General features: G+C 39.7%; 2 protein-coding genes across 2 annotated transcripts; one reads left to right on the top strand and one right to left on the bottom strand.

Annotated features, from left to right (window-relative positions):
- Positions 1-1,460: 1,460 nt before the first annotated feature.
- pcgf6 (polycomb group ring finger 6) lies at positions 1,461-8,950 on the top strand. The gene is made up of 10 exons (XM_042502346.2): positions 1,461-1,939; positions 2,235-2,334; positions 3,408-3,504; positions 3,780-3,835; positions 3,938-3,997; positions 5,008-5,125; positions 6,060-6,087; positions 6,175-6,273; positions 7,902-7,988; positions 8,095-8,950. The coding sequence occupies exons 1-10, from the start codon at positions 1,862-1,864 to the stop codon at positions 8,137-8,139; spliced, it is 768 nt and encodes a 255-aa protein (XP_042358280.1). The 5' UTR covers positions 1,461-1,861; the 3' UTR covers positions 8,140-8,950.
- A 260-nt stretch (positions 8,951-9,210) lies between these two features.
- On the bottom strand, positions 9,211-18,344 carry inaa (internexin neuronal intermediate filament protein, alpha a). The gene is made up of 5 exons (XM_042502347.2): positions 18,025-18,344; positions 16,128-16,358; positions 15,504-16,031; positions 10,144-10,268; positions 9,211-10,011 (listed from the first exon to the last, which is right to left on the bottom strand). The coding sequence occupies exons 1-5, from the start codon at positions 18,313-18,315 to the stop codon at positions 9,813-9,815; spliced, it is 1,374 nt and encodes a 457-aa protein (XP_042358281.1). The 5' UTR covers positions 18,316-18,344; the 3' UTR covers positions 9,211-9,812.
- Between the last annotated feature and the right edge of the window lie 179 nt (positions 18,345-18,523).

An 18,523-nucleotide genomic window follows, 5' to 3' on the forward strand; every position in this document is an offset into this window, starting at 1 on the left:
GCATTTCTGAAAGCAGTACAAGAAAATTGATGTTGCTCCAGGAATGAAAAAATATGATTACATCTGAGGACACTGTGAGAGTTCAACAGGTGGACAAAAAGAAGATTGACCTTGATCGTCTTTCTCAGATTATGTGATGTAGTTTAAAAAGTGGTAAACCTGATAAGGGCAGGAGTGTAGAAAATCCTGGTTTTATAATATAACATAAACATATATAATAAACATATATAATTGAACAGAATGGATTCAAACACATCAGATGCTTTGCTGAGGTTGCTAATATAAGGGATTAGTTGTGTTTAAAATGAAAAAACTGTCCGTCTACCTGGTGTAAAATGCACACGCAATGCACAACACCTATAACCTTGTAGTAACAGTCTTACATCCATTAAAACTCACGTTTTGTGGCCATAAGCACAACAGCAACCGTACTTTTTTGCAGCCAATGACCTGCAACAGGGGGAGAGAGGTTGGGATTTTGATGAGCTGAAGCATAAAATTCACAATAAACCTGAGATGGTGACGGGTTTCCCATCTCCCGTAAACAACACGATATAAATTGTGTTCGGAAGGAAGGTATGAGCTGCTTAGACATGTAGCTGGGGTTGACTATAAAGGGATGTCCTGACTCTGCATGTCGCTGCAACACTTAGCACCCAATTCAACGGGTTTGGCCCTTGAGCTCTTAATCCTAATATTATGAAGGCTTTATTGTGTTGGGTTTTTTTTTTATTTTTGGTTGCTCATAACTCTCTTTCTCTGTAACTCTTATTGCACAGAGCCATGTGTCATTGAAGGAAACATCTCTTTGATATAGGTTAGATGATTTGCAACTTGTGGTCTATTCGGTAAATGTAGTAAGTACCATTTTCAAAACATGCATTTTACTTGTAAGAGAGTATTTGCACAGCTTGGTAGTAGTACTTTTACTAGTTTTTCTAAAGTAAAGGATCTCAATACTACCACCACTGACCAGAGCTCTGTTATATCCCTGATTCAGTTAACAGTTCACGTGACCACCTCTGATCCCCAGGTGATTACCTATATGTCAAAGAAGTACCTCCTCATTATGACACCAACAAAACCGAAATATATTAAAAGAAAGGGGGGGAACAGAAGAAATAATAAAAAGGAAGTGATACAGGAAAAACACGAATTACCTGTCTTCTTCGAGAAAAAAATGACTTTCTGTACGTCTATTCACCATAATTATATGCTTCGGGCTCTCCCTTCTGGTAAGATTAGAGTTGCTTGCCGGAAATTACGTAATCATATTTTCAAAATATTTGTGTTGGAATTGATCTAAAAATATTGACCCTCTGTGTTGTCTTATATGTTTTGTACTGGATGTAATTACTGTTTATATTCGTTAAAATTACACGCCTCTGTTAAATTAAGTGACTCCGTTTTTCATGTCCTGTTCAGATCACGTTTACTCTGAAAGACCCAGACCGGAAGTTATCCTGTTGTTTGTCCTCGCGGAACACGCGCGAAGGAAATTGAGTCGCTAACGTGAGTGTGAAGAAAACAGCAAAGTAGACAAAGTTAGGAAGTCGTTTTATTTCGTCTGAAAGCTTTTTTTTATTGTAATAGCAAGCGCTGGGCCCTTTAACCGTGCCGGTTGAGGTCGCAGTAGCAACTAAGGTGTAACTTTTTATCTTTAAACGCCCATGTGTTTATGTTTTTAGTATTGTTAGCCAGCTAGCCAAGCACAGCTAACTTTACCGGTAACTACAAACAACGTCGAAGTCTGAAGCGAGGTTGTACTTTAAAAAACGGTGAGTTTGCCGTTTTGTTGTCGTTAGTTAGAGAGAAAGCGTAGGTTTGTTGCAACAGTTGGTGTTGGTAGCAGCCGGTGGGAATGTCAGCTCCTCTGGCGTTACATGGACGCAGAAGTCATGAAGGGTCAAACTTACCGGACAGCGACTCAGAGGAAGAGGTATGTTTACTTTCATGTTCCCAAAGCTTTCTTCAACTTCATTCAAAACGAAGACGTCTTTTTTAACTTAGTTCTCTTCCAGACAACTCAATACATCAATACCCTGCGTCTTTGAGCTGTCCTACTTATTTAAATGAAACATGTAATAACTGAAACCAACTCGGGGGCTTAGTTACACATAGTATTCCCTTTTATCCAGACTTTGAGGTAAACGTGAGTTTATGTCATGTAGATTCAGCTGTATGGCTTTTTTATATCTGTAATCACCGACTGTCATTTGTTGTTTTTCCTACAGCCCAAGCTCCCCCTCAATCAGTTTTATCCTTACATCCGCTGTGCCCTTTGCTGCGGCTTCCTCATCGATGCCACTACCATCACAGAGTGCCTGCACACATGTGAGTTATAACCTTCCCCCTACTGCTGTCCTCACAGGACCTGAGAGCTTTCAGTGAGTTTCTCATGAACTTTGTGGTCAGTTTGATACCTACTTTCGTGCCACTAAATGCAAAGTATCCCTTTGAAATCTGAGAAAATTGGCTAGATTTTTTTTTTCAAAAACATGGGAAGAATGTTATGACCAACAGAAGAAGTAATGATCAAAAAATAAATAAATAAATAAATAACAGCAAGAAACTGGTTTTTAAATAAAGGATGAAAAAAACCCAAAGAAATGACCTGTTAAACTACCCCAAAATGATAAAAATTCTGTAACAGATTGTTCTATATGCAATTATGTTAATTAGAAATATAGCGCCCCCCAAGTTTTTGCCTTTCCCCCCTAGCGTTTTAAAATGAATGTCTACTAATGGTCTACTAATGTCTTGCAAAATGTGGAAATATTTTGCCAAGTTGCTCCTTTCTTTTTTTTCCATGGGCTCTAACCTAGTCTGACATCAGTTTTCTTGTGCTGCTTCCAGACATCTTTTACAATCATTGAAATGTTTTGTATCAGTAAACTGGTTTGATTTTTTTCAAAACGTGGAAAAAAGGCAATCCATCTGGTAATGAAATGTACAGCAAATTGCAAAAAAAGTAAAAGGTGACCAGAAATTGACCTAAAATTAATCCAATAATAAATACAAAAAAGAGAGAGAAAATATCTACAGAATTATCAAATGAGTGGAAAATTATCAAGAAAATGAATGTTATGATTATTGTTATTATATATTTAAAATTAGGTTATATAAATATATATTTATTATTAATAGTTATTATTTTCAGTTAAGATCGCAAAACATACTGCTCAAGAAATGTTCACAGTGCTAAAATATTTTCATTCCATTTAATGGATTCTTACCAAAAAATGTGCATGTGTTTGTGTTATGAAAATAATTTTGGCGGGTAGTAAATAGTTATAAGGTGTCAGATATTAATATATTGGCCTTTAGAGTCCATATTAATTCTGCTATGTATCATACATAAGGTCCTGACTGTGTCTTACATTGTGGTGTGTTTTCTCTTCGCCAAGTTTGCAAAAGCTGCATCGTGAAGCACTTTTTCTACAGCAACAGGTGTCCCACTTGCAGCATTGTAGTCCACCAGACACAACCACTGTACAACATCAGGTAGGTTTCTTAATTCTTGATATGATATGTTTCCTGTTAGATGAATAGTTGGTTGTTAACCAAAGAGGAAAAAGTATTAACAAGTGTGGTAAAACATCACATAACTATAATGAAAAGTTGAAGAAATGCAACAACTTTCTTGTACATGTAGTCAGTTTATTGTCAAAACCCTGACATTTTGGGATGATCAGTTCCAAATTTGAGGTGTGAAAATTTCTGAATTTAGATCTATGATAAAGCAGTCATTTTTAACCTCTTCTTCTGATTTCCTGCAGACCTGACAGACAACTGCAGGATATCGTTTACAAAATGGTTCCTTTCCTGGAAGAGTGTAAGTAAAATATGCTCATATGTAGTTTAACATAGTCATGTGACATTTTCTGTTTGAACTCTAAGGTGACCTCATTTCTTTTTGTTTTGTCTTTTACCACAGTGGAAAGAGAACAAATGTGTAAATTCTACAAAGAGAGAGGGCTGGAGGTGCCGAAACCAGGTAACAGTTCAGTCAAAGGAGTTTGGGTAAACAGCCTTGAGGCAGTGCAGGTGGACGCTTGTGATCCAGTGTGTGTAATGTAACATATCATATTCAACAATCTTTCTGTGCACATACGCAGCATATTGAAATATTTAGCTAAAATATTTGCAGTGTTATTCGCACAGTGTAGATAAGCTATCAAATATTATATAACATGATCACATTTAACACAGTGTTTGGGACCTGAATGACTCTGCACCGTTCTTTGTTAATGAGTCACAAATTAGTCTTCTCTTAATGCTGTGTCACCTTTGGCCGGTCAGTATTTTTGACAACAAAACATAACAAAGTTGAATCATACTGTCATCGGGTCGATTTATATTGGTTTTTCACTGCCGATACCGATTATTAGTAGTTAACGAGACACGTACTGATTTGGAACTGATATGCATTTACATTTACAATAAAAATGAAAATCTTTCTATCATTATTTAGAATTTGGAATATAACAAACTCCAACACAAAACTTTATTTAAATGCCTTTACATAATGTTTAATTAAAACTGAAACTTTCAACATCAAATACAGCAAGTTCCCAACAACTTTTTTTTTTAATAAATTCAATTGAAAATTTAAATTAAAACAAATAAAAATAGCTGTCTGAGGTTTTACAAAGTAAAGGTTCCTTAGTTAATTCATTTTATTAGCAGTCATGCCACAAAATGCCAGATATCAGCCCCAATAATCGGCCAGTTCGATAATCTGTCGACCTCTAGTCAGCGGTGCGTGCATTTGAGGACTGGACAAAAGAACAAATTACACTTTTCCCTCTTTTTTTGAATAAGAGGAAAAAAAACACTAACTAACCCACAACGTTCAGTTTTCGGTTTGTATATGCAGAATGTTTTTGACATTTTAACTTCAGTTTTTTCATTTTGAAGTTATTCAACTGGAGGTTCAAATTTTGGGATTTTCTACAGAGATTGAGATTTTGTCACTCAAGCAGTTTCCTCTTACTGGCTTTGCAGTGGTGGCCTCCCCTCCGGGTCCAGCTGTATTAAAGAGACAGAGGAAGGAAAACATTCCTCAGTCTGTCTTCACCATTCCTCCTGAGCTGGATGTGTCTCTGCTGCTGGAGTTTGTGGGGTAAGGATCTGATGCTGATGCTGATGCTGATGCTGGGCAGTTCTTTGTCCAGCCATAGTTAGAGATGTATTGGCTATGGATAGGCATTCTTGGACTCTTCATTAGTTAATTAGCCACACCTTGTGACAGGTTGATATGGAGAAGGTTCAGCCTCTGGTGTTTTGAGACAGAGTCATACAACAGAGCATTTGGCTTCTTTTCTTTTCTTATTTCTCAGTGTGATGTTGAAATGCAAACATTTTGCCGACTTTGGAAGGAGAACAGCCAACATGTTCTCGCTGTGTATTTTTGTTGTCTCTTCCCTTGAAACGGTGGTCTATCAGGCAATATTCACAGCAGACATTGCAGTAAAAGCACAGGTGTAAATAATAAGAATAGCTCTGCACCTACTAGTCATACTTCTAAGTCAGCATGCACAATACCAGGACCTTTGAACTCTCCTGAAATGGAACACAGCCATTATTAATGACACCTGTGCATTTGCAGCTGTGACATGTTCCAAAATCTTTTCAGAAAACACGACATGTTGTGTACTCTATGTCCCAAGTTCAGTATGAAGTAGCTGCACCGTTACAGTCAGGATAAAACAAAAACCTGCAGGTTAACTGCTGTTATTTGGCTTTGTGTCTCAGGTGTAAATCATTTTCTAAGTAGCAGTCAGTGAACCACTGCTGTACTCCAGTGTCTAAAGAGAGGTAACCAACTCTCGTTAAGAGAAAGGGACTTTGATTTTGGTCTGTAGACATAAATAGGACACTCCTGGTGACTGTGTCTTCTGCTTTGGGGAAAATGTGCAACGCAGTTTGAAGCAGTGAATGAATTTACAATGTAGTTACACAGATGTGCCACTAGATGGCCCCACTGTCCTAAATTAACTGTTTCCTGCTACCAAACAGTTCTCCTAACTTTATATTAACTTCTGTTCTGTTTGCAGGGCTGAAGAGGGCATCAACAACTATAAGGTAATTACTTCACATGTTTATTTGTAGATATTTAGATCATTGTATTAAAGAAATGTGATACAGTATGTTCCACTCTGTGCTGCTCAGCCGTTAGAGAGGCGCTACGTTCGTGTGTCGGGTGAGGCCACTGTCCGCCACGTGGAGCTGTTCATCAGGAGGAAGATGGAGCTGAGCTCGACCTGCCAGGTGAGTCTGCGAGGCTTACAGCTAATGAGTCCACAAGGTGACATGACCATAGTCTTGATCCTGATTGTTGCTTTAGACAGACTTGGCAGCAGGACAGCAAAGGAAGCTGGCATGGCAGCACAGTGTAGGCGTGCACGGTGATCAGGGTCATGCTGGTGTATGTAAGTGAGTGGGTGCCTTTACGGATTAGAAGAGAGCACTTTTGTAATGGTCAAGAGTTTTTCAAACTGGTGTGCAGCCACGAAGCATATGTGAAATATATACCTTAATGCACACTAATGTCCAAACTTTTGGGAAACACAGTTATTTCCCGGTGTTTGTGCACATCAGCTCTTACAAATCAACAATAGATTTTGCGATTTAAAACTTTTAAATTCATTTGAAAAGATGATTATATCCTTGTCATGATACCTTGCATAAAATCAAATGGATTATGTGTTAGTCACATGATTAATGAATTGCAAAGCGACTGCTGAGGTGACAGCTGACATATTGCGGTGCCACTAGATTCAGTGTGGACCCAGCATTGTGAAGAAGCAAAAGTATTCACGCACATTCAGTATAAACTTGGAGCAGCAGCTGAACCAAACAAGTGAAACGTTTAAAAAAATGGCTCCCTTGCAGCAGCGTTACGGCTTATTCAATGCACCAAAGTGACGCTTTGAGCAAAGTGACATTTCGAGTCATCAGCCTGATGATTGTGCATTAAATAAATGGTAATTGGAACCTGGTGTTATGTCAAAGTCAGCCCTATCCAAAAGATGCAGCATAAAAAATACTTACAAAAACATGAGCAGAGCACCAAGCAGCAAGTGAGGAATGCACATGTGTAAATAAGAGACACAAAACAACAGCTTATTGACTACAAGCAGAGCCCAACATAGAGGGGTCAGCTGCTCGGGTCAAAACTCAGCAGGGTGTCTGCATCTAGAGGACAACAGACAACCTTAATCTGATTATAATCAAATAATCGGTGATGATAGCACATGTTGGTCACAGAGCAGTAAACATGCTGGACGAGAAGGCTCATCATTCAAAGTCGTAGTGTTACAATCTGAAGTGTCAGAGCGCAGACGAACAAATATTAAAGCACGGTCAGTTTGACAGTGTTCAGGTGTTAATGTGTTTTGTGTTTACTAACACTTGAACAAGGATTAGTAGCTTATGTTGATTTCCTGGCTTCACTCTGCTGTGGGCTGTCTGGGGAGGACAGAGAGGGCTGATGAAGGCCCACTGTCCATTGTAGCAGAGGTCACAACAGTTGTGTAACGCATACCTTCAAGTTAGGAATGTCAGTTTTGTTTGATTTCGCTTTTGTACCTATTAACTCGTAACCAACTGTTTTTTTTTTTTTTAAAGAAAAAACTAGAAATACCGCCACGCCTCTGCGCACCACTCATGCTGCACTTACATTACAACCGTTTGTGAAAACATAATGCATCCAGAAGTTTTAAATCTGCCATTCTTCTTTGAAACCGTGGCCAATCACCTCCCAGAAATCCCTCATATGTGGCTGCTCTCACGTATAATGGGGTGGAAACCTGCCTGTTGTACTCGTGGGCTGCTCAGCTCTGTCTTATTGAATCTGGGCTGCAGTTGTTTTTGAAGTGTTTGTGTGTGTCCCACAGGTGGATGTGGTTTGTGGAGATCACCTCCTGGATCACTACCAGTCCCTCAAAGACATACAGAACTCAGTGGGTGAAGAGGCGCTACAGGTAAACTCCACACAAACACTGAAAGGAACAATCTACAATTTCAGTGATGAGAATTTGGTTGAAGGATTGCTCTAGAGTGATCCTGTTGGTTTCTGTGTTGCTTCAGGATGGTCTGCTGGTGCTCCACTTCGGCCTGGTCCTGCCCTCATAGTCTTGAAACGTGGATGTTACAAACTCCTGAGGAGATGGACTGTATTTTCGGACTTTGTTTCTCTTCATGGGACTCATAATGTGGAGTCAAATTTTTAACAGGTACTCCACAGCTGTCTCGGCTGGGATTTTGCTGGATCTGCTTACATTTGATAAAAGTTCAAACTGTTCACACTGTCAACCTCCAGGATCACCATTTTTTATTCAGGACATCCCATGTGTCTGCTGTAATGCTGGACACAGGTGACATATATTTGAGTGAAAATGACAAACACCTAGTCTTACTGCCAAGATGTTCCACGTGCTTCCACTGCACACAAGAATGTGACTGCTGCTGTAGATAAAACTTATAAAACGTCTCAAACTTTGTAGCCGTATGTCTGTGAAGCTGCATCAGTCTAGTTTACCCATCTTTATGGAAACCAGGGACTGATATCTTAATTTGTTTTCTATTTATGATCTCAAGGGCTGGGTGCGATTTTAGTTTAAACAGCTTCAAACAAAAATACTACCAAAGGTCTGTGTGTGTGTGTGTGTGTGTGTGTTTTATGGAGCTTAAGATTAACACCCTGTTTTTAAGTACAGCTTGCTTCTTCTCTGATTTACACGTTTAATTTAAGAGTGTTTGTAAAGACTGTCTGCTGGTGTAAATTCATGCGTTTGACTTAATTAAACCCGCTTTCAGTACAACTCAGAGGAGTAATTTAACGGGAGTTTTATGAATATGTTTTGATAGGGTTTGTTAAAAATACTGTTCTTACTTGCTTTGTCAGAAAGAATAAAAAAAATGACTGCACAACTGAAATAATTCATCCATTTTTTCCTGTTTTTTATTCAAGTGACCTAGATTAAATATAAAAAAAATATGAAAATATAATTAAACTGGAAACAGCTATCAACCTCTGGTTTAAATGCTCTAAGGATTAAAATGCTCCCATGTTGTTCCCACTTTACAACCTCAAAGCACATGATCACAACAAAAGTCGGACTTTCCAACTCGTAAACTACGACCCTTTGATATCAGGAATGCAGCATAAACTGACATGCATATGAAATCAGAAGAAACAGTTGGTCACTTATGTCATTTTATTTATTGCATTATTTGAACCAACAGTCTTCCAGTAATGTATACCTTGAGACTAAAGCCAGGTGTTCAGTGCAAACACTCGGATTACACGTATTATTTGATGCATTTTCATAACTAAAGCATTGTGTACATGGTAATACTCCATGATCTAGAATCTATCTGGTTATTTTATTGAGGGAAAACAAAAATTAGACAGGTGATACAGTTTTGACTAACTTCACAGGTTGTTGAAAACAAGCTGAAACAACAGAGAAATGGAACTACGCTAACATTTGGTGTCTTTCTCTAAAGAAAAGTAAATTGATTCCCAGACCCTTCAACACCTGGTGACATATTTACTACAATATTTGCAACATGTTTATTTCCTCTGGAGATGTACAAAACATTTGATTAAGATTTTTCAGGGTAGTTGGTTTGGTGTTGACGATTAAACTTTTTATTGTAAGAAAATGTGATCATTTTAGAGATCATCTATATACTGAGACTTCAAGCTCTAATTTTAAAATATACTCTTGGAGTTTCCCTCAAACACAGTATGTGACTATAAACTCAATATATGGTCTCCGGATTTCCCTGCCTGTCTTCCTTCAGTTGTTGGAGTTGATGTCTGCCTCGTCTTTGTCCTCACCGCTCTCCTTGAAGCTTTCCTTCGTGGCCCCATCTTTCTCCCTCTTGCTGCTCCTGGAGGAGCCGGGGGAGGCTCGAGTCTGGTAGCTGATGCTGGAGGCACCAGCACTGAACGACATCCCTGAGTTAAAGTGAGTCTCCTCGCCCTCCAGCAGTTTCCTCATAGGACCAAAGGAAACATATGTCAGACTGGACACAGACTAAAAACACCTCACAAAGCTTAAATACTGTATGTTTAATGAGTCTACTTCTCAAGAAATTGTTCAGTTTGTCCTTTAATGCAATCAGCACCTGTAGGCGGCTATCTCAATGTCCAGGGCCATCTTGACGTTGAGCAGGTCTTGATACTCTCTCAGGTGTTGAGCCATCTCACCCTTCAGGTTCCTCAGCTCGGTATCCAGGTGGCCAATAGTGTCCTGGTATATTGAAAATAAGAAAAAAGAGTATATTAAGAAAGTATTTGAGTATAACAGTTTCTTGAGTAAATTAGCTTAATTAGCATTTATTTGGTTCAGGCACAGTTCATCCCCAAATCAAAAATACATGTTTTTACTCCTACCCGTAGTGGTATTTATTAGTCTGTTAGTGTTGGAGATATCAGCCGTAGAGATGTCTGCCTTCCCTCCAATTTATCTATCGCTAAATCCTGCCCTCGAACGCCACGAGCCAGTCACATTTCACACAATGTACTCGGACATCCTGCTCGAAAACAAACCTCCACAGAAAAGCATCAGAAATTTTGATTTTCCTGCAGTTTTATTTAAATGTATGCTTTAAAACTGGTAAAATGATGTGCATGAGGTAAACGCAACACTGATACAAGGTATGCTTTAGAGGCTAGAGAACGGAGTGTGTTTTATCCCTTTCCATGTCTCATTTGAATTAAGCAGCTCAACATAAAGATGATAAACAAGGATGTCTACATTTGTTATAAGGTAAGGCAACATATTGTTAGCAAAATTTCCTGTAAAGCGACAACAATATATAACCTAATACATTATGTTGGCAAACTTTGCGAGGTAACGTTAGCTTAAGTTACGTAATAGCCGCTAACGTTATGGCTAACTTTAGCTTTGTAACGTTAGCTCATCATGTCATCTGTTCAACTAAGTCTGAGTATTTTTGTTTTTTGACAATTGAACATCAGTGTTAAGTGTAGCAAAAGTTTGTAGTTAAAGCTAACTCAACTGAAAAACCATTAACGTTGGCTATTACAAAGAAAGCAAAGGCTTCCTAACACCACGGCATAGTGAAGACCCTTTTGATGGCTTCTGTTTGAAATAAGGAGCTTCTGTCCTCAAAAGTTCTGTATAGCATCTTAGGGTACGTCACTGATACCGACAGCCGCCATTGTTAGTTTAGGCAGCGTGCAGATTGTTTTGACTGAGTGAGCTGAGGGGGCGAGGCCCTCGAATTGTGGTTCTCAAATCGCCAGAAAAAAACATTTTAATAACTCAACAGCAATGCCTTTTTTTTCCAGGAATCATGACCTGTTTCCTCAAGATAATCTAAAGACCTTGTTGATTAGGAAACTATTTTTTCATTCTATCAAACTACAACCGTATCACAGCGCAGAAGGAAGGTGCATCTACTGCTAGCTCACCTAGCACCACTGAGCTAGCTAACATCCACGAGGGCTGAACTGTAATGTTAGCTAGCACAGGGGTGTGAGGTGAGCTAGTAACAAAGTTGTTCCCTCATGAAACTGCTCATAAGGCCTGTGGATTATCTTAAGTAACCAAGTCACAATTTCTGGTAAGAGACTTTGCTGTTGAGTTTATAAAAATGTATTTTTTGGGGGTTGCCTAGTAGCTCGGTGGATGGAGTAGGTGCCCCATGACTACTAGCCCCAGTGGCTGCGGGTTCACTTCTGGCTCATGGCCCTTTGCTGCATGTCATCTCTCCCCATTTCATTCTGTCCTATTACAGAAAGGCAAAAAGCCAAAAAATATATAAAAAAAACAACAAACATTTGAGCGATTTGAGCACCACAAGTCAAGTGCCGTAATTGGAGAGAAGGTAAACATCCCTATGGCTGATATCGTCAACACTCGGCAACTCACACCAAAACAGTCTAAAGTGGTAAATAGCACTACGAGTGAGAGAAAAAATATGAATGATTGATTTTGGGGTGAACTGTCCCCTTAAATGTGAACAGAATCATAGAGTACATGAAGCTATTTGCTGCATGAAATGGTAGGAAGTCTTTAAGTCTAAATGTATGCAAATTTGCTTTTGCAACTTTGGTTACCATTTTAGCATGTTTCCTATTTTACCTCTAAAACCTTTTTAACAGGTTGCCCATTAAAATGAATATTTAACTCGTTATCTTCAAAGCCCTGGATGTAGCCTGTTTTAATGGTACAGGCTTTTCTTTCCTCAAAGGAATACAATAGCCTTTGGGCTTAGCTGTATGTTCTCTAAAAAGCCAGTGAAAGCAGATGGCCTTCCGGTATCCAATTTAGCAGGTTAGAGGTTAATCTAATCGGCACGCAGGGCCAATTCACTAAGAACTATTTCAGTAAGTCTCACAGTCGGGGAGCCTTGTTAAAGTGACTGGCACACACGAAAGGTCATGTTTTGACTTTAGACAGTCAACCTAAATTAGACGATCTTGACACGAAATTTTCAAACTTGCTTAAAGAAAGACCTAAAGAAAGTCTTTTGAGACGGGACAATAACAGGCAGGATTTCTTTATCGCCACTATTTCAAATGTAGATTTTGTCCTTGCAGCCATTTTTTGTGTGAATTTGCTGATTCTGCTTTTTGCTGTTAAATCAAACAGCTTTGACATTTTGGGAAATATGTTTAGTCCCCTTGTTGCTGCAAATTAGATGAGAAGATTGGTACAATTCTCATATCTGTCTAGAGAAAATGAAGCTACAACCAGCAGTCGGTTAGCATAGCTTAGCACAAAAACTGGAAACCAGGCTCACAGGAAGTGCGCCAATCTTTGAAGCTAATGCTCTTAGTGACCAAATAGTGGAATTACAACTTCCGGATACATAACATGAGGCTATTGGGCCTACAAAGGCTTTTTCACATTGACTTACATTTGGAAAGAGATGTCTGTAAATATGTAGGTACATTTCTTTGAGTGTCACAACAATCACAAAATGACTTGTTTCACTGTTGGGATTTGGACTATTTGGTCCGATAACGTTTCAAAAGTCTAAAGGAATGATTTTATCCCCAATCAAGTTAGCAGAGGGCTAAACTGTTAGTTGGCCCTTTGGCTTGTGATAATCTGTAGTGTGCTTGCTCCATGTACCAAATGATGCAGAAAATATGATATAAGATATAAGTGGAACTATTTTGGCTTCATGCACCATTGATCAACTTTTGAGGGAATGAAGGGGGTCTCGTCCCCAACGCTGTATCCACTTGTCCTTACACATCCACACAGGGAGCAAGGAAACTGCTAGCCTGACTCTATCCAAAGGTAATGCCTGCTGATCAGCCCCTCTAAAGCTCACCCAGTAACATGATGGATAGCCAATTTTGTTTGAGAACTTACTTCGTAGCCAAACTTGGGCCCATATAGGGACCTCTAAAATGGCGGGAGAATTTCACTCAAAGAGCGTATGACTTATTGTTTTAAATTCTAAGATGCTTAGTTTGCTGGATTCTTTGCGTCGACTCTGTCCTTGACATATAAAGGTTGGGGGTTCCCTGCTGTGGACAGTTAGCTAACAGCTTTACTCAAGCTGTGACATAATTCAAGAGGAACTTGACCCTAAGATCTGCTCCCATCAAATCCTATTATTCCACTGAGTTGTAGACAGAAATGACCTCCACACATACTGTGCCAGCAGGTCTGCAGCAGGTGACTGGGCATTTTTCCAGCACACTTGAACAGTAGTTGTTTCAGCTTGGTCCATTAACAATTCTCGTGCGTAATGTCTTCATTTCCAAGGACTGTATCTTTTAATGTATTACTGCCTGTTCAATAATTTGCTTTTGACCTTTCTCTGCCGGCCTATTTATCAATTATTAGGTCTACATCATTAATTTTGTATAAAGTTATATGCTGTTCAAATAGTGTTAGTGTATTTCCACAGAATAATTTTGTCACCACAACTTTGTATGCTATGACATTTTGGTGTATTTCTATGTAAAATATTAGTTCATACATTCTTGGAAGTTTGCTCACAAAATGATCATACATATATCAGTTACTTATCCTGTGTTATGCTGAATTTGTAAGAAACACATGCCTCCACAGTTAACAAAGAATCCAAAAGTTGAGAAACTTGGAGTAAAAGGGGTCCACGTTTACCAAAAGCAAAACTATATCAAAAAGTGTACAAACTCTAACACAACTTGTGCAGTATAATCAAAGTGTCCAACTTTACTGTTAGATATGAATGTGTTAACCGCCTGGTACAAAAAACAAAACAAGCGGTTTTAGTTTCTAAAGCAACTGAATTTGTGTATAATCCACCCGTTTAAGTGTTTTTAAGGCTTAAAGGGGTGGGGCCACTTTGAGTGACAATTGGGTGCCGTTTGCTGACAAGCTGCTACCACAGTGACAGCTTTTGTAAGGTAATGCAAATGTGGCGTAACCCCAGATCGACTGAATTCACGCATAGCCAAAGCTGTCAGTAGTTAAGTGTGTTTTCAGTTCATGAAAGTGAACTGTAAGGTTTGCTTACCAGAAAAGGCTTTTGTTTGGTTGTAAAATACCCTCTATGGATTCTAATATTAACTTTTTTCTGCCAAATACATTTTGTTTCAATAGTTTTAAACCTGTTTTCACTTGTGAAAATTAATGTTAGCATTATCGATGTTAACCATAGCTATAGGCTAAATAAAACTGTGCTAACCATCCTAGCAGCTAGCATTAGGGTTATCTCCACCCTCCTGTCCAAATATGGTCACTTCTTGTTTAAGATGCTAATGGCCAAAATGCCAAACTTAAGACATCAAAATGGTCCAGTGAAATGAGTCCCCAAAGAAATGAGTGATGTGATAGTGGCTACATCCATTGTTTTATAGAGTCTATGGATGTTCATTTCAGCTCGACTCAATGGAATGGACAAGAAGAGTTCAAATGCTTGCCCAGGCGCAATACTTGTATGCACGGCCACCTTTAACCCCGGTTCATAATTTTTAAAAATGTTTTTCTTCTGTTTTTGAATCTGTTCAACTTGATGGAAAAATAAGGTTTTCTTCACAAATTTAATGTTATTTAAGTAACTGATATACAAATGATCTTTTAGTGGAAAAAGAAAACCTTTAAAAGGTTACATCACCCAAAGAGCTGTATCTAAAATAGCATTCTATTGCCACTTGTTGTATCTGGCAGTGGGGATAGCAATGTTTGTTTTGTTTTTTTTTATTAGGGCCAATGCTACCACTAAGGACACCGGAATCACTGTCCTTGTTTATTTTCCTCTGGGAAATTGGAGGTTTTCAGTAACATTGAGGGAAATAATATTCTACAATTACAACTTTTGCATATTTTAGGGTGATTCAAGTATTTATAGACCCAGTATTTTTCCACTATGATTCAGTATTTCTCCAGAAGTTATTTCCTAGTGGCGTCTGGCTTTGAAATAGCACACAGATGTTAATATTTAGAACAGTAAGGCTTTATTTGATCCAAATTAGTGAAGACAATTCTTCATAAATTAATCTGAATACTTGCCTGCAGGGCTGCTACTTCAGCATTGTGTCCGTCCTCCATCTCTGCGATCTGCCTCTCCAGAGACTCGTTGGCGCCCCTCAGGGTCTCTATCTCAATGGTCTTGGACTGCAGCTGCCTCCTGAACTCACTGATCTCCTCCCTGCTGGCCCTCATGGCCTCGTTGCTCCTGGTGGCTTGCTCGCTGAGGCTGGCAAATTTGCTCTTGTACCACTCCTCGGCCGACTGCAGGTTTTTGGAGGCGATGGACTCGTACTGGTTGCGGATCTCCTTCAAAGCCGAGGTGAGGTCCGGCTTGGCAAGCTCAAGCTCCACGGAAACCTGCTGCTCCTCCATCATGCTGCTCAGCTCCTGGATCTCCTCATCGTGCACTTTCCTCAGGAAGGAGATTTCGTCCATCAGCGACTCCACGCGGCGCTCCAGGTCCAGGCGAACGGCTGTAGCGTCATCCACATCCTTCCTAAAGGATCTCAAGGTCTGCTCGGCTTCCTCGCGTGCCCTCGCCTCCTCATCATACTTCACACTGAGCTTCTGAAATGAGACATGGGAGGACGGGAGACGAGGGGCGTCACCAAGGTAAAAAAAATTACACCTCCTTATCCCTTTCAAACTATCCAGTTGTTTTACCTGCAGCTCGTCCTCCATATTGTTCCTCTGGATCAGGATGCGGTTCTTGTCTCTGCTCAGCTCCTCCACCTGAGACCGCAGGTCCCTCAGCTCCTGCTGGTAGAGATGAGCGACACGGGAGGGCTCGCCCTGCTTCTGCCGCAGCGTCACCAGTTCCATCTCTAACATCTTATTCTGTTGCTCCAGGTGCCGGACTTTATCAATGAACATGGCAAAGCGATCATTCAGACCCTATACAACAGGATAACACAAAATCCTCTATTAGGTTTCAATGTCAGACGGGCAGACAGGCAGCAAACAAGAGGCGCTGATTCACTTAATCCATAGTTGCTCAAAGTGCGGCCTGCAGGCCAGTGATCATCCACAGTCCATTTCAGTACTTTCACTTTCACAAGCTTACATTAAATACACTACTTGGAACGGCTGGTGGCACCTTGTGAGTGTTTTGGGAATTGCTCCCAGTCATTAGTGCTTGTGCTGTTAGCGTAAGTTAGTGAATTTGGTGCACAACTTGGCACTTAAATGTTGCCATGAGTTGTTGTGTGCAAATTTCCCATGCGGCCCACAATCATATTTCAGCTTCAACTACACTTAAAATCGAAGAAACTCTTAGAACTGAAGAAAGGCATCATATTTCACCTAAATGACAGCCTGATGATTTCTTTTAATACCTGCTGGCATTGCTGTGATGTTAACTGTAGGTCTTCTTCTCTAGTCAAAATTTCAGGGTAAACTCAAATCTGTTTCCTAAACAGCAGACAGCCATATTTGCAAGAGAGCTATTTTTGTCTGCCTCCTCTCTTTGGTATTCTTTGGTCTCAAACATCAAATGTTACTGACGTCAGCTTACAAGCTTTAATGTTATTAATAACACCTGTGCGTTTCCTACCACGACAGGTCAAAAAGAGGCCCATATCTTATGATGGCTCTGTTCCACTCAGCCTTTACGGTTGAGTTATTTAATAGTATGTTTTTGAAGGGCCATTATATTGGTTAAAGGCTTTATAACCACCGACCCAAATAAGACACAAAATTACCTCAAAGCAACACAAAACCACAAAAAGATGCAGAATGACTGCAAAGAGACACAAAATGTCAATAAAAACAGGTTAAAACAAACGAAGAGACAAAAAAAGACTACAATAATACAATAAGACACAAAAGAATTAAGAGACTTAAAATTACCAAGAAAGATGCAAAATGACCTCAAAGAGACGCAAAACCACAATAAGATGCATAACTATTACAAAGAGATACAAAATTACCTTGTAGAGACATGAAATTACCATAAAAGATGCAAAATTGCCACAAAAGGATGCAAAACAACTGCAAACAGATATGAAAGTACAAAAAAGACACAAAGTTGCCTCAAATAGATACAAAACTCCCAAAAGATGCATAACAACTACAAACAGATATGAAATGACAAAAAAAGACACAAAATTACTGCAAAGAGACACAAAACCAAAAAAGGATGCAAAATGGCCACAAAGAGATGCTAAGGAACTACTACTAAGAGGTCTGCTACTACTACTACTACTACTAAGAGATGCAAAACTACCTCAGAGACACAAAACCACAGAAAGATGCATAGAAGAGTCCAATATCAGTCTTCATCTCAGATTAACTGATTTAGTCCTACTCTGTCCAGTTACCTACAAAAACGGGACACTAGAATCAGTAAAAATGTGGACCGTACAAGTTGTTTCAGTGTTGTGAAAATTATAGCTATGGGATAAAATATCCTGGTTGCTGTTGTTGAACCTGAGTTTATCAAAATTTTAATCTAAAATGACAACAGACTCTATAGACCAATCATTTGAAATATTATATATAATTATATAAAGTTTTGGAGTAACTCAAGAGTGAATCATTTGTTCCAACCCGTCACACCCACCTGCAGCTGCTCCTTCTCGTTAGTTCTTATCACTTTCAGTTCATTGTTGACCACGGAGGTCTGGGTCAGGTCGAGGGAGTCGGTGGGCACCGGAGAGTAGGAGGCGGAGCGGCCGACCCGTCGGTACAGGCTCAGGGAGGACGCGCTGTTGCGGGACACAGCCATGGACCGAAGCCCGGGGGAGCCCCGAGGAGAGGAGCTGCCCATGCGAGAGGCCGAGACGGGGAACTTTGGAGAATCCCCGAAAATCTTCCGGTAGGATGACGAGGTGTAACGGTCTCCGTGGCTCATCTTTGCCGTGAGTCAGAGATAAAACTGAGGAGCTTAAAGAGCTTTGCGGGGAGTTTATAGCCCGCAGACTGCAGGTGGAGCGAACCATTTTACGCACGAGGGGATACGACATTTTACGCACGAAGGGACACATCTGTGCAACATTTGTACAGTGGGGTGAAGATGTTAAGTTAGGTTTTGATAGTTTAAGTGTTAAAATAAACAACAA

The sequence above is a fragment of the Plectropomus leopardus genome, chromosome 13 (genome assembly GCF_026936395.1).
Source record: "Plectropomus leopardus strain MGB_pleo_1.0 chromosome 13, ASM2693639v1, whole genome shotgun sequence".
Lineage (NCBI taxonomy): Eukaryota > Metazoa > Chordata > Actinopteri > Perciformes > Serranidae > Plectropomus > Plectropomus leopardus.

Excerpts from the sequence above, each read along its gene's own strand:
- pcgf6 (XM_042502346.2), top strand. The coding sequence starts at position 1,862 with ATGTCAGCTCCTCTGGCGTTACATGGACGCAGAAGTCATGAAGGGTCA. Across the intron at positions 2,335-3,407 it reads CACAGAGTGCCTGCACACAT|TTTGCAAAAGCTGCATCGTG; the intron begins GTGAGTTATAAC and ends CTCTTCGCCAAG. Across the intron at positions 3,836-3,937 it reads GGTTCCTTTCCTGGAAGAGT|TGGAAAGAGAACAAATGTGT; the intron begins GTAAGTAAAATA and ends CTTTTACCACAG.
- inaa (XM_042502347.2), bottom strand. The coding sequence starts at position 18,315 with ATGAGCCACGGAGACCGTTACACCTCGTCATCCTACCGGAAGATTTTC. Across the intron at positions 16,359-18,024 it reads ACGAGAAGGAGCAGCTGCAG|GGTCTGAATGATCGCTTTGC; the intron begins GTGGGTGTGACG and ends CCTGTTGTATAG. Across the intron at positions 10,012-10,143 it reads ATTGAGATAGCCGCCTACAG|GAAACTGCTGGAGGGCGAGG; the intron begins GTGCTGATTGCA and ends TGGTCCTATGAG.